At 51.7% G+C, this 13,879-nt stretch overlaps 6 protein-coding genes across 6 annotated transcripts; 3 read left to right on the top strand and 3 right to left on the bottom strand.

The window, feature by feature from the left end:
- Positions 1-9: 9 nt before the first annotated feature.
- Positions 10-1,408, top strand: M438DRAFT_272262 (uncharacterized protein; the record flags this gene model as incomplete). The annotated part of the gene is made up of 2 exons (XM_029900551.1): positions 10-1,182; positions 1,241-1,408. 2 exons carry the CDS (start codon positions 10-12, stop codon positions 1,406-1,408), a joined length of 1,341 nt encoding a protein of 446 aa, XP_029761277.1.
- Positions 1,409-1,905: 497 nt separating this feature from the next.
- M438DRAFT_206650 (Trm112p-domain-containing protein) lies at positions 1,906-2,515 on the bottom strand. The gene is made up of 2 exons (XM_029899382.1): positions 2,235-2,515; positions 1,906-2,145 (listed from the first exon to the last, which is right to left on the bottom strand). The coding sequence occupies exons 1-2, from the start codon at positions 2,418-2,420 to the stop codon at positions 1,930-1,932; spliced, it is 402 nt and encodes a 133-aa protein (XP_029761276.1). The 5' UTR covers positions 2,421-2,515; the 3' UTR covers positions 1,906-1,929.
- Positions 2,516-2,712: 197 nt separating this feature from the next.
- Positions 2,713-5,873, bottom strand: M438DRAFT_345277 (uncharacterized protein). The gene has a single exon (XM_029905414.1). The coding sequence runs from the start codon at positions 5,633-5,635 to the stop codon at positions 3,128-3,130; it is 2,508 nt and encodes an 835-aa protein (XP_029761275.1). The 5' UTR covers positions 5,636-5,873; the 3' UTR covers positions 2,713-3,127.
- Positions 5,874-6,936: 1,063 nt separating this feature from the next.
- On the top strand, positions 6,937-8,846 carry M438DRAFT_334920 (AICARFT/IMPCHase bienzyme; the record flags this gene model as incomplete). Its single annotated transcript, XM_029903768.1, has 3 exons — positions 6,937-6,964; positions 7,026-7,152; positions 7,205-8,846. The coding sequence occupies 3 exons, from the start codon at positions 6,937-6,939 to the stop codon at positions 8,844-8,846; spliced, it is 1,797 nt and encodes a 598-aa protein (XP_029761274.1).
- Positions 8,847-8,989: 143 nt separating this feature from the next.
- On the top strand, positions 8,990-10,458 carry M438DRAFT_345275 (NADP-dependent L-serine/L-allo-threonine dehydrogenase ydfG). The gene is made up of 4 exons (XM_029905413.1): positions 8,990-9,382; positions 9,440-9,682; positions 9,763-10,243; positions 10,306-10,458. Exons 1-4 carry the CDS (start codon positions 9,350-9,352, stop codon positions 10,371-10,373), a joined length of 825 nt encoding a protein of 274 aa, XP_029761273.1. The 5' UTR covers positions 8,990-9,349; the 3' UTR covers positions 10,374-10,458.
- A 711-nt stretch (positions 10,459-11,169) lies between these two features.
- Positions 11,170-13,623, bottom strand: M438DRAFT_272187 (elongation factor G, mitochondrial; the record flags this gene model as incomplete). The annotated part of the gene is made up of 2 exons (XM_029900544.1): positions 11,170-13,369; positions 13,424-13,623. 2 exons carry the CDS (start codon positions 13,621-13,623, stop codon positions 11,170-11,172), a joined length of 2,400 nt encoding a protein of 799 aa, XP_029761272.1.
- Between the last annotated feature and the right edge of the window lie 256 nt (positions 13,624-13,879).

Genomic DNA, 13,879 nt, shown 5'->3' with positions numbered 1-13,879 from the left:
AATATTCACATGGCGGAACCGAAGCCCAAACGATCATTATTCAAACGTCCAACGTGGGCGGCGGCTGCCACTCCCGCCGCCGCATCAGCCTCACCAGACGCTCCAACGAAGCCCGAAGAAGCGACCGACATCTTCAGTCACTCGAACACTTTTGGAGAAATCGTAGAAGACCGTCAGCGCCAGCGCCGTAAGAAGAGTGACAAGGACATCCTCAGGCGAAGTAAAACGAATGAAGTCAAGGATGAAGAGCCGCGAGCTGGCAAGCGCCGGCGCATAAGCGATGAGGATGGCACAGAGCTTTCGACCAAGACCAGCAACAAGGACACAAAGAGCAAGACCAAGGACACGGAAAGGAGGGTATCGACACAATCAAATGGCGCATCAGAAAGCTTTGCGATAGCTACTACACCACAAAAGTCCAAACCGCGACAGGAAGCTGTGATAGAACTGCTGGACACTGATGACGACAATGAACCTGTCAGCTTCAGCAATGGCCTGCAAAGCTTCACGCCTTCGAACGCTACAAGCCTTGAGCCCACACCTGTAGCAGATCCAAATCCAGACGATGATCCAGATGCCGTATATTACTCCGACCCGGAAATGCGCGAGTTCGCTCGCAAGGCCCGTGAAAAGCGGCGACAACAAGAGCGAGAGCAGAGTGAAACTGGTGCACATGACCCGACCGTGAAACTCCTCATCACTTCACCTCTACCCGACACGCAACCTCTGATTGTGTCACGGAAGCTTTCACAAAATCTCCAACAAGTCCGCGAAGCCTGGATCGGCAAGCAAGATCTACTGGACCCTTCGACCGCGAGTCGCATCTTCTTCACCTTCAAACTACGGAAAGTCTACGATGTAACTACCGTCCGCAGCCTAGGTATCAAGGTGGACTCCTATGGCCGTATCATGACCAACGGACCCTTCGCCAATACCGACGACGATCATGCTGAGAAGATACACATTGAAGCTGTGACGGAAGAAGCATGGCAAGAGCTCAAGGACAAAAAGGCGGCGCCAAAACAGAACAAGTACCTCAATAATGCTGCGTTTGCGGAGAACAGAGGCCTCAGTGCAGAGGGTACGCCTGCTGTGGATGGTGAGGCTGCTGTTGAGGAGCCTTTGATCAAGGTTACGTTGAAAGCAAGGGGTCACTCTGATATCAAGATCAAAGTGCGGCCGGTGAGTAACCATCTATCTACACATCTAAGTTACGAACATCTACTAATCTCGAATACAGAGCACGACATTTATGAAGATGATCAACGCAGCTCGACGAAGTTTCAAGCTTGATCCGGACAGACAATTACATCTCGAATTCGATGGAGAAAAGTTAGAGCCGCCGGAAGGTCTTGTCAAAGATACCGACATCTCGGACATGGATTGTATTGATGTTCATATCAAATAAAGGGGAGGTGTGTGTTCTCGGACAAAGCGTGGTGTTCAAAGCAGACTGGTCGATCTGTGTTTTTCCTCTATTCTCGAGCGATGGCGCAAGGTGTGTTTAAGGCGCAATTATGGGATATCTCTCAACCAAAGGGAGAAGGACTTCATCTTCTGATGTTGAATGAATCAAGTCGTTTGCTGATATATGTTTCTGTTTTGCATTTCTTTCCTTCCTTCATTTCGACATGCAGACCAGACCGTGATATGTTCCTTCGAGCGATGGTTGGGTATCTTCGCTTGCATCTCTTTCTTGCCCGCTTGCCGGGTGCCTACTGTTGGTTTTGACGTAGACGCGCATTTTGTCATCTCAGACTATGCTCCGCACCCAAAGCGTCTTGTTGTCCCAGCTCCTTGCTCATCCTCTTGCCATATATCCATATGCTCTTGTTCAACCCGTCTTGCTCCCTTGGTCCCCCAGCCCTCCGTCAACCTCTAAGGGCACTTCAAGCCATCTTCTTCTTTCCTCTTGCTCAAACCCAATCTCTACACCAAATGAGACGGCAACAAGAAATTCGCAATCCCCTCCTTGACAGCATATTCATGACCACAATGTCCACAGACCAATTTTCCATTAGCCACACTCGTTTCCACCAACAATGCATGTAGATCCTTCAGCGTTTGTGTGGGCTCATTACTCCCATCCTTCTCCATCAAATCTTCAGGGTTGGGTGGTTGTTCCGGTAGAGTGGGTAGACCGAGCTATTCAAATCCCCTCACACGTCAGTATAAATTTCTCTTCTTTCTCACATCCAAGAAAAAGTGGTAAGGGGGAATGGTTTCAAACTAACCTCATCGCCCAAACTCCTGACGGCCTTCCACTCGAGACGGGGCAGAACATTGACCAGAAACTCCGGGTTCAATTCCATCTCCACGCGTTCCAACTCTGCGTCGCGGGGGTGTAGAGGGAAAGCCGCCGGTTCTTGTTTGCAAGCTTTGCGGGCGCAGGTCAAAAAGTTGAGGGTGAGGAGTTTCATTGTCGCGGGAAGAAACAATCAAGGGTCGAGAGATTTGTTGTGTGAGGGAGAGGGTTTGGTAGATTGGTTTCGGCGAGGTGGGGAGGAAGTGGTGTGTGATGCGACGAGTTTATTCAGGCTGTGAAAGTGGCAGAGTTGAGGGATTGACGGTGACGATGGTTTGCAAGATTGCGGAGAGGAAAAAAGATGCATGGGACGGGCGGCTTTTGCGGCGTTTAGGATGAGCACACATGCATGTGACAGCTACTCTCTCACTCTTTCATGGACAGTGAAACTCGGGATACCATTGACACAATATTATCATGATCACCGATTTTGTTGCACTAGGCATTTCATAGCTATCATGAATGATAAAAACCTAAGATTGAACGGAAAAATACACATTCGCCTGGCTTCGCTCCAACTCCGCTACTCATCCCCATTCCCGCTATGCTTGAAAAGTATGAGAAATGATTTGGTTCCAAAAAGCTATGCATGAGGGAGATACAGTTGCAGAGTGAAAAGGTAACTCCGATCTATCTGCTCCTCTCCGGTAGTTCATCAACAATGCGTTATCATTGCGTGGGTATTCTATGTCGTTGAGTGGTATGGTGTCGTGTGGCTTGTGTGTGTGTTGTTTTTCATTAACTCAGAGGTCGTCTCGGTATTCGAATTGCTTTATTTTGCTCTTGAGTGCGCAACTCCGTCATGGTGGGGATTTCATTATCTCATCTCTTTCTCCTGCCTGAATCACGATCTACACCCTCATCCTCCTCTGGTACAGCGGGTGTTCTTCGATCATGTCGCTTTGATCTTCTTTTTCTGCCAAAGTCGATGTTGCTCGCAGAGTCGTCTGGTGCCAATTCAGATCTTCCATCGTCGAAGATCGATTGTTGTTCATCATCCCATGGTCCACCAGGTGTGCCAATTCTCACTCCTATATCAGACGCCATGGAACCTCTGCGCGCCTTAGCAGCCATTGCGAGTCCGGCACTACGCTCGCGTAGTCTCTGTCTAACAGCCTCAGCTTGTCTGTGCAGAACTTCAAATTGGTCTTCCAAGGCCTCCATGCCACGATAGATCTCACGCTCCATTTGGGCAAGAACAGCAATCTCGGTCTCTTCATCCATTTGGACGGGAGCTGGAGCACCGCCAGGCATACCAGGAGCCGGTGTTGTACCTCGAGAAGGAAACAGGTTGGCTGTGTGGTCTGGAGACATGACGTTGCGTAGAGGCGAAAAAGGTGTTGTGTTCCGGGATGGCACACCTCCACTGAAAGGGGTCGTTGTACGAGACATAGGCCCCATGGTTGATCCGTAGGCTGCGGATGGTGGTACTGTCTCTGCACCACTCCACAGGAAGCCATCAAATCGACCAGACACTAGGATATCCCACTCACCAGCACTCACTGCGGCAAGCGTGGCGAGCATACTGTGCAGCTGCAGATTGTTGAGCAGATAGATAGTACATTCTGGATCTCTTGGCAGTTGTGGCAAACGATACAGACGTTGCAGAGCTGCAGCAGTCTTGGCCAATACTTCGTTCTTCGGTTCGTTAGCAGGAGTTGGTGCTCGAGAAGAAGGTATAGTCGAAAGTCCTTTCATGAGAGCCGTGAATAGCGGTCGTCGCTCGGGCTCAATATGCGTGAGGACGGCAAATGTCAAAGTTTCGTCATCAACTTCTTGCGGAGGACTCGAGGGCGCATCCGGCTGTCTCACGAGCCAATCCTGGACTGATCGCTTGGTTTTGGCATTCTGTTTGATGTAGTGAGCACGATACTCATCCGGGACATCAGGATCCAGTTTTTGCATGGGTTCTACACCAGAGAGGTTGAAGCCAGCGCTTTCGGATGACAGAGAAAAAGGAGGCCACTGTGGTAGTTCTCTGCGACCAGCAACATATTCCAATATCTCGCCCCAGCTAATGCCCGTGTCTTCGTCGTCGGACAAGGTTGTCTGGGCAATTCTCAAGCACAAGACACACTGACAGCGCTCGTGTGAGATGCTGCGAGCAAACACGGCTTCAAGACGGTCCAGCAATCTCCTAGCGACGGAGCGATATCCTGTAGCTACTGCGAGAGATCCACTCTTGGACAGAACCTTTGCAATATCCTCAAGACGACCACTCACAGGAGCAAAGACATGTTGGACGTCGACTGCAGAAGGTATGCGCGGCGATTGATATTGTGCGTAGGATTGAACAGGCTGGTTGTTGGCTGATGGAACAATGGACTTTGATATCAAGTACGGCAATCCGCCATTCTGCAGCAGATAATCAACGCGAGGGGTATCATGGAAAACCATCGGTGGAGGCGGTGGCGGTGGGGGCATAGCCACAGAGTCTGGATGGGCAGACCGAGGAGAGTAACCAACGGGGAACGCATCGATTCCAGGGGTAGATTTTGGCCTTTGGACAAATGAAGGGAAAGTCTGATCTTGCGGTGTGGGAGTTCGTGGTGAGGAGTCTGGTCGTGATTGAGGAGAATAGTGTTGTCCGACAGAAACAGGTGGAGGGCGTGAAGGGGGCTTGCGCTCAGGAGCAACCGAAGTGGCTTGTGAATCAACAGTTGTCTGGCTGACATTTGAAGCGGGCTGAGAAGGGGCCTTGTTGTACTTGGTCGAGCCAGTACTTGGAGCAGAAGTCTCAGACACACTTGATGGGGATGGCCGGCGACTGCTTGCTGCAGAACCCGTCATGTTAACCCGCAGACCGTTGTCCATACTTCTTCTAGAATTGAGACCGGCTTCCGACTTGACTCTGTCTGTGTGTTTTCTCATGTTCCCTCCACTCTTTGCTCTTCTCAGATCCGGATCATCGGCGGTCAATGGTGGGCTCGGTGGAACACGCGAGGGGTTGTCGGCCATATCTGCTGGAGTGCGAGGTCTTTGGTCGTGCACATCGGTGGCACTCTCCGAGCCTGGTGCGACGGCTTCCCTGCTATGTGCTTTTGAAAAGTTGGGATAAGATTGCGGTCGCTTGTCGCCGATTGACGAGCGTCGCTCCATCTCTGGAATCAACATGGTGACCTTTTTCGATGACCGTTCGGACAGGGTTGATTTGTCCGGGCGTGAAGGGCTGTATTCCCTGCTTGCGTCGCTGCGTCTGCGGGTGGTCGTCTTTCTGGCCGATGACTTATGGCGCTCCTTGGTATCCTTGTCCCTGGAAGCCGGTTTGGGCGAATCGCGGTCGTAAGATTTCTTGCGCCGACGAGGCTCTTCTTCGCGAGAAGATGGCATCCTGAATGATTATTGCTCTAAAGGCAGGAGCGACCGGGAGCTTGAACTTCTGCTGAGAAGCAGCTACCCTGATGAGCTATCTCCACTCGCGTGAGACAGAATCAAGTTGGGCAGAATTGGCGGCGGCTAAAACAATGCGCGCCCTTGTCACTTTAGACGCGCCAGCGCAATCCACATGCAACAGTGCCTGACATGATTACACTGTTGGATCGATTACTTCCACCGCGAGCCCCTCGTCATTGCAGAAGAGGCTGGTGACCGCCAGATTCCTCCATCGATAAATTAAAGCCAGGACCGTTTTGAGGTCTGACTCCCGCTCCGCCCCGACCCTCTCCAAGTTCGCGGGACCCTGACGTTGCCGTTTGGCGTCTTGGTCTTGCTGCATCGCTGCATTGGACGGATTTCCTTCATGTTGATTACATTGCAGAACAGGATGCTTGAAACGGAAGATTTAGGTGGAAGAATGCTGCAACGTTGCTGATGGCTGCTTAGAGGCTCTGAGAAACGCAAATCTGTGATGTTTGATACACAACGCCAGGGTTGCTCTGCTGGCAAGATCTCATGAGCACATCACTCAAGTGTATGCCTCTACTGGAGATCTCATAGCCTATCTGCTTCCTGGGCGAACTTCTCTATACATTTTCAATCGAAAGCATGTGTTTAGGATGGAGAAGATACGTCGGGGTCTTGAAACACAGGTCGAATGCCAACTGAAGCCTTGTATTGAACCAAACTTGACGAGCAACGGCCAAACCTTTTCGGCGACACAACGATGTCATGGAACCTAGAAACATCACTTTACAACATCTATTGATGAGAGGCCATTGGTGCACTATGAAGCCACACAGAGAACTCACAATTGTCCAAGGAGGAACCAAAATTGATATCACAGGATATCAGCCGGTCGATCAGCTCTTCGGGTGGCAAAGCACGTGGATTGTAGCTCAAGTCGCATGGTCTTATTCCCGTGACATGTGAGGCTCTTTCAACACGACAATTGACCAACGCAGCGACAGCAAAGACAGACTCGAAGATGGCAGAAACAGCAGGTCAAAACTGTTGAGAAGATCCGAGTCAGATTATGGCATACAGCGGCGAAGTGACCAAATGGCAAGACAAAACGGAGGAGGATCCCCCGGGCAGCGAAAAGCGCTAGCCAATGAGATGACGGAGGCTGATGCGAGCTGCCCCGCCGATTGCGGGCGTAGGATGGACACAAGAAAAAAGCTATCGCTCGTCAATCACTCATTTTCCTTAGCCAGTTCTTTGTTTCGACAGAATCTGGTATACACATCTTCGCAATGGCTTCCAACAACTCGCAAAAGATTGGTAAGATGCAGGAATGAGAGATACCCCGACGCCGAGAGGCATGCGCTCACGCAAAGCTCAGCCATCTTGTCCGTCTACGACAAGACCGGTCTGCTCGACCTGGCCAAAGGTCTGGTCAAGAACAATGTCCGCCTTCTCGCCTCTGGCGGCACCGCCAAGATGATCCGTGAGGCCAACTTCCCCGTCGAGTGAGTACTGGAAGACATGCGACTCGATTGGACAAGGCTGATCCCAGCGCAGAGATGTTTCGGCCATCACCAAGGCTCCCGAGATGCTCGGTGGCCGTGTCAAGACCCTCCACCCCTCAGTACACGCCGGTATCCTCGCCCGCGACCTTGCCTCGGACGAGAAGGACTTGGCCGAGCAGAACATCAACAAGGTCGACTACGTTATCTGCAACCTGTACCCCTTCAAGGACACTGTCGCCAAGATCAACGTCACCATCCCCGAGGCCGTCGAGGAGATTGACATCGGTGGTGTTACTCTGATCCGTGCCGCCGCAAAGAACCACTCGCGTGTCACCATCCTCTCAGACCCCAACGACTACCATGACTTCCTTTCCGAACTCGAGAAGGGCGATGTCACCGATGCCACCCGCCAGATGTTCGCCCTTAAGGCCTTCGAGCACACCGCCGACTACGACACTGCCATCTCCGAGTTCTTCCGCAAGAAGTACGCTGGTAACGGCAACCAGCACGTCTCGCTCCGTTACGGTACCAACCCTCACCAGAAGTCGGCCGCTGCCTTCATGAAGGACCAGAAGCTGCCCTTCAAGGTTCTGTGCGGTGCTCCCGGCTACGTCAACTTGCTTGATGCTCTCAACGCCTGGCCCCTTGTCAAGGAGCTCAGCGCTGCTCTCAAGTTCCCCGCTGCTGCCAGCTTCAAGCACGTCTCGCCCGCTGGTGCCGCCATTGGTGTCCCCCTCAACGAGGTCGAGCGCAAGGTTTACATGGTCGACGACATCGAGGGTATCGAGAGCTCCGGTCTCGCCCAGGCCTACGCCAGAGCCCGTGGTGCCGACCGCATGTCCAGCTTCGGTGACATGATCGCCTTGTCGCACGAGGTTGACATCCCCACTGCTAAGATCATCTCCCGTGAGGTCTCTGACGGTGTCATCGCTCCTTCATACACCAAGGAGGCTCTTGAGATCCTCGGTAAGAAGAAGGGTGGTCGCTACCTCGTCCTCCAGATGGACCCTGAATTCGAGCCCGCTGCTCAGGAGTACCGTACCGTCTACGGCATCAACCTGACCCAAGGCCGCAACGACGCCCACATCACCCCTACCGACAGCTTCGGCACTGTCATCACCCCCAAGGACTCTGCCGCTCTCCCCGAGTCTGCTCTCCGCGATCTGACTGTCGCCACCATTGCCCTCAAGTACACTCAGTCCAACTCTGTCTGCTACGCTCTCAACGGCCAAGTCATTGGTCTTGGTGCTGGTCAGCAGAGCCGTATCCACTGCACACGTCTTGCCGGTGACAAGGCCGACAATTGGTTCATGCGCTTCCACGAGCGTGCCCTCAACATCAAGTGGAAGAAGGGCACCAAGCGTCCCGACAAGAGCAACGCCATTGACATGCTCTGCAGTGGTGTCCTCCCTGCCTCAGACGAGGAGAAGCACGAGTACGAGAAGATGTTCGAGGAGGTCCCCACTCCCTTCTCTGCTGAGGAGCGCCAGGCCTGGTTGTCCAAGCTCTCCCAGGTCGCCGTCAGCTCCGACGCTTTCTTCCCCTTCATCGACAACGTTTTCCGCGCTGCTCGCTCAGGTGTCAAGTACATTGCTGCCCCTACCGGCAGCCAGAACGACCAAGCCGTCTTCACCACTGCTGAGAAGTTGAACATCACTTTCGTTGAGCAGTCCACCCGTCTGTTCCACCACTAGATTTGACCTCTTTTGGGCTCGAGAAAGTTAGACGCTTCAACGCAACTGTCTGTAAGGACCTCGCTTGGGATTTAGAAGGTGTACATGTGGGAAAGGAAAAAAGCAGGGAGTGTTTCCCTTTTTACATGTTTTTGATGTTAGTGAGCTATAACAGCTCCCCATCTATATTATGACGAGACGAATAACAATAACCACAATTCAACGTTTTGGAAAAGAATTACCATCCTTGATCATTTTTGTGCATGTCCACATCTCCATCAAGGTATTCACAAAAAAGTGCTAGGTTTTGCGAAGAATCGCTGACGTCACAAATGGTATGTGGAGGCATGACATTACCGCTGTTCACCAAAGTGCTTCCACTTTCTCCAACAATTGGAGTACTCCAGTAGCATTGAACTATACCTTGACAAGCATTAAAACAACACTGCTCCCCACACTCCGGTCTCTGAATCACTTTCGCATACACGTTCTTCTTGCTCTGCATCAATCGACCTGTATTCACAATGCCAGCACTCAAAGGTCAACTAGTCCTCCTAGTACGCTACAAACCTACCTTGAAGCCTCAACGCGCAGTTTTCTAATCATGATCATAGACCGGAGCTTCCATGGGTATCGGTGCAGCAATTGCTCGCTCACTAGCTGCATCAGGAGCGAATCTCGCACTCTTCTCTCGCTCAGATGATAAACTGCAAGCATTGGCTGAAGAGATCAAGTCAGCTCATGAAGGAGTCAAGGTCACTTACAGAGCAGTTGATGTAGGGGACCATGAGGCTGTCGATAACGCAGTGGCTTCTGTGGTTAAAGAGATGGGTGAGATTGATGTATTGATAAACAATGTAAGTTCTTGCACCACCCCACCGATTTCAAAGAACAGACAAGAAAGATGGATGGATCGAAGGTGCTAATCAAACAACAGGCCGGACTCGCCCTAGGCGCGCCCAACGCCTTCCCAGATCTCAAAATCACCGACATCATCACCATGAACAACACAAACATCAACGGCTACATGTTCGTCACCTACAGCGTGCTAAACCACTCCATGCGCACCCCCTCCCGCCACACAGGCACAATCCTCAACATCACTTCCACCACCGCCCTCGAAGCCCCTCCCTTCCCCGGCGAGGCTGTATACCATGCCAACAAAGCTTGCCAAGAGGGCTTCACCAACGCCCTCAGAAACGAGCTCTGTGGTACTGATATCAGGGTCTTGGCACTCAGGCCTGGAGTCGTGGGGACGCATTTCCATAGACAGAGGGTTGGGTTTGATGATGGTATGTATGATGATTTTATGGATGGGTATAGGCCTTTGGTTCCGGAGGATGTTGCGGAGTCGGCGATTTATATGCTTAATGCACCTATGAGTGTTTCGATAAAGGCGCTGGATGTCGTGCCGTCTGGTAAGTTGTCCCCTGAGAAAGATGAGTGTTTGGATGTCTACTAATGATCCGTGTGCTTGCAGCTCAGAGATCTCTTACTGTTTTCGACAGAGAGTGGAGTAAGCGTAACGAGAAGAAGGATGCAATCTAGAACTACTTATACAGACATGTCGATCAGGGAGTAGTCAAAGGAAGCCAAAGCAAGCACACCGTCTTCAACTCATCTTCAACACACACCCTCACAGAACCCCCACACTGGCCTGTGGTTCCAAAATAACCCCATCGTTCCTCCTCAATTCATATCATCCACCCTAATGCCTATCACCCTACTTCCATCACATCCGAACACCCACCTCTCGTAAAATCGATCGCCCGAACGTTATTAACACCTTTGCCAGGATAGGAAATCATGAATCGGCGCTTTGGCTGAGTGGTTATAGCGATAGACTAGAAATCTATTTCCTTCGGGAGCAAGAGTTCGAATCTCTTAGGCGTCGTCCACGAACATCTTTTTTTTGTTTTTCATTGCCAATTGTTTTCGTTTGTTCCTCGTACCGTTGTGACACTACTGGATGATGTATTCGTTTATGTCGCATCATTCGATTTTGTCCGTCAGATTGGAAAGCCGAGTGCTGGTAATCGTCGACTACAACAGGTCTTAACAAGACAAATGGCAACGGGGTAATCATTTTGAAAAAGTCGAGAGTTTTTGTATAATCCTTTCTATTCTAAAAGGCCAACTCCTCTGCAAGTAAAGACTAATATATGTACATCAAAAACACCCCATGGTTTACCCTCCACGCCCTTACTATGCCACAGAAAAACAGAACGAAGTAGTGACATGACTTTTTGTTGTTGTTACATGGCCCAGCCATCAAAAGTATCGTACAAATTCCCACTTTTCTTTCTTTCCCTAATCGTTCATTATACAGATTTTCGTCGCTCGCTTATTTCTTGTTTCTCTCGGCCTGGTACTTTTCGTGCTTGGCGATAAGCTCCTTTTGCAATTGCATGGGTGCTGGTGAGTAGTGGCTGAACTCCATGGAGAATTCACCCTTACCCTGTGTGGCTGCTCTCAATTGAGTGGAGAAACCGAACATGGAGTTCAGACTGCAATCGGCGTAGAGGGTGAAGTCATCAGGGCCAATCTCGGTATCAGAGATGACGGCATTGCGCTTGTTGAGCAGACCGACAATGTTACCCTGGAATTCGTTGGGTGCGGTGATGGTGGTCTTCATCAAGGGCTCGAGAACTTGAGGTTGGGCGGCGAGGAAAGCCTTGCGGAAGGCTTGTTGAGTGGCGTTACGGAAAGACATTTCGGACGAATCGGTCATGTGAGTGGCACCATCGTTGATGACCATGCTGGCACCCAAGACGCGGTGACCAAGCAGAGGACCCTTCTCACAAGAAGCGTAGAAACCCTTCTCACAAGCAAGCAAGTACTTCTCACTGATAGTTCCACCAGTGATTTGCTGCTCGAAGTGGTTGTCGGAGATTTGACCAGTGGGCTCCATCCATCCAACGACACGAGCGTAATCACCAGCACCACCAGTCTGCTTCTTGAGAATGTGGTCGAAGGGAATCTTCGATTGGATGGTCTCACGGTAGGCGACTTGAGGCTGACCGACAATGCAGTCGACGTTGTACTCACGGCGCATGCGCTCGACATAAATGTCGAGATGCAATTCACCCATACCGGAGATGATGGTCTCCTGGGACTCGGTATCGACGTGGACACGGAAGGTAGGGTCCTCACGCTGGAAACGTGACATGGCCTTGCTGAAGTTGGGGGTGTCTTTGGTCTGCTTGGGCTTGATGGAGAGCGAGATGACAGCGTCGGGAACGAACATGGAAGTCATGGTGTAGCCGAGGGTACCATCAGTGAATGTGTCACCGGAAGCGCAGTCAACACCGAACACAGCACAGATTTCACCGGCGTGGATCTCGTTGACCTCCTCCATCTCGTTGGAGTGCATACGCACAATTCTGGGGATCTTGACCTTCTTGTCGTTACGGGCGTTGTAGACAACTTGTCCCTTCTTGATGGTACCTTGGTAGACACGAATGTAGGTGAGTTGACCGAAGTTGCTCTCTTCCAGCTTGAAGGCAAGACCGACGAAAGGCAGCTCTTGGTAAGAGACCATCTTGACAGGAGCCTCCTTGCGCTTCTTGTCAAGAGCGATGTTCTCGACCTCAGAGGGGTTGGGAAGGTAATCGCAGACGGCGTCAAGCATGGGCTGAACGGACTTGTCGGCAAGAGCGGAACCCATCATGACGGGAGAGAACTTGAGAGAGATGGTGGCACGTCTGATGGCGGCCTTGATCTGAGGAATGGTAGGCTCCTGCTCGTCGAGGAACATCTCGGCGATCTCATCGTCAACATCAGCAAGAGTCTCAACAAGCATCTTGCGTCTCTCCTCGGCAACCTGCTTGACTTCGGCAGGGATCTCGTCAGACTCGACGATGATTTCACCCTTGTCGCCCTGGTTGTAGATGGCCTTCATGCGGACAATGTCGACAACACCCTTGAACTCATCCTCAGCACCGATGGGAACCTGAATCATGGCGGCGGGGATGCGCAGCTTCTTGTTGATCATGTCGCAAACACGGAAGGGGTTGGCACCCATGCGGTCCATCTTGTTGATGAAGGAGATACGGGGGACGTTGTAGCGGCGCATTTGGCGGTCGACGGTCTGGGTCTGAGATTGAACACCACTGACGGCACACAGAATCATGACGGCACCGTCGAGGACACGCAGAGCGCGCTCGACCTCGATGGTGAAATCGATATGGCCGGGCGTGTCGATCAAGTTGATGTGGTACTTCTCCTCGGTTCCCTTCTCACGGTCGACCTTCACCCAGTCACAGAAGGTGGCAGCCGACTGAATGGTGATACCCTTTTCACGCTCCAAGTCCATGCTGTCCATCTTTGCACCGACCGAGTCCTTGCCACGAACTTCGTGAATCGACTTGATACGGCCGGTGTAGTATAGAACACGCTCGGTGGCGGTTGTCTTTCCACTGTCAATGTGGGCAGCGATACCAATGTTACGGAGCTTGTCCAGACGGGCGGCCTCCTTGGGGTTCAGGTTGTTGACGATGTCGGTCTGCGAGAGCGAGCTGGGGTCCTGCATGGCGTGGTCGAGCCTGTATAGGTGTTAGTCTTGACCCCTGCTATACTCTGACGACTAGATTACATACACAGCAGCGGCAGTACCGCTCTGAAGTCTCCTGGGTTGCCATGCGCTCGTCCTCTCGGTGATGGTTGCGTTCTGGGAGCGCAACAGAGCGGGTGAGGCCCAACGTGAGACAGAATAGTTTCTGCGGCAAGCATTGCGCGAAGCAACCTCGAGCGATCGCAATGCGCTGCTCTGCGCCCTGGCAACTCCGTATACCCTCATCTTGTCCTGATGGCCTGCAGATGGAATCTCCGCTTGGCGTGGCGGCTCTGTACACCTGCACTTTTTCTGGTCATCATTGTCAACGGGAACTGCCGTCCTCCGCCTTCTTTCCCGCATGAGTCTCTTCCCCGCAACTTCCTTTCCAGTCGACCTCTCTATGTTCCCGTTTTACAGACATATGATCTTGTTTCTCTCAAGCCAAGTCGTAATGGCGAATTCTGAACGGGAGAATGATCATGTCGAATTGTTGCTACGA

This window comes from Aureobasidium pullulans, assembly GCF_000721785.1.
Source record: "Aureobasidium pullulans EXF-150 unplaced genomic scaffold scaffold_8, whole genome shotgun sequence".
Taxonomy (NCBI): Eukaryota; Fungi; Ascomycota; class Dothideomycetes; order Dothideales; family Saccotheciaceae; genus Aureobasidium; species Aureobasidium pullulans.
This window is presented reverse-complemented; position numbering and strand designations above follow the sequence as displayed.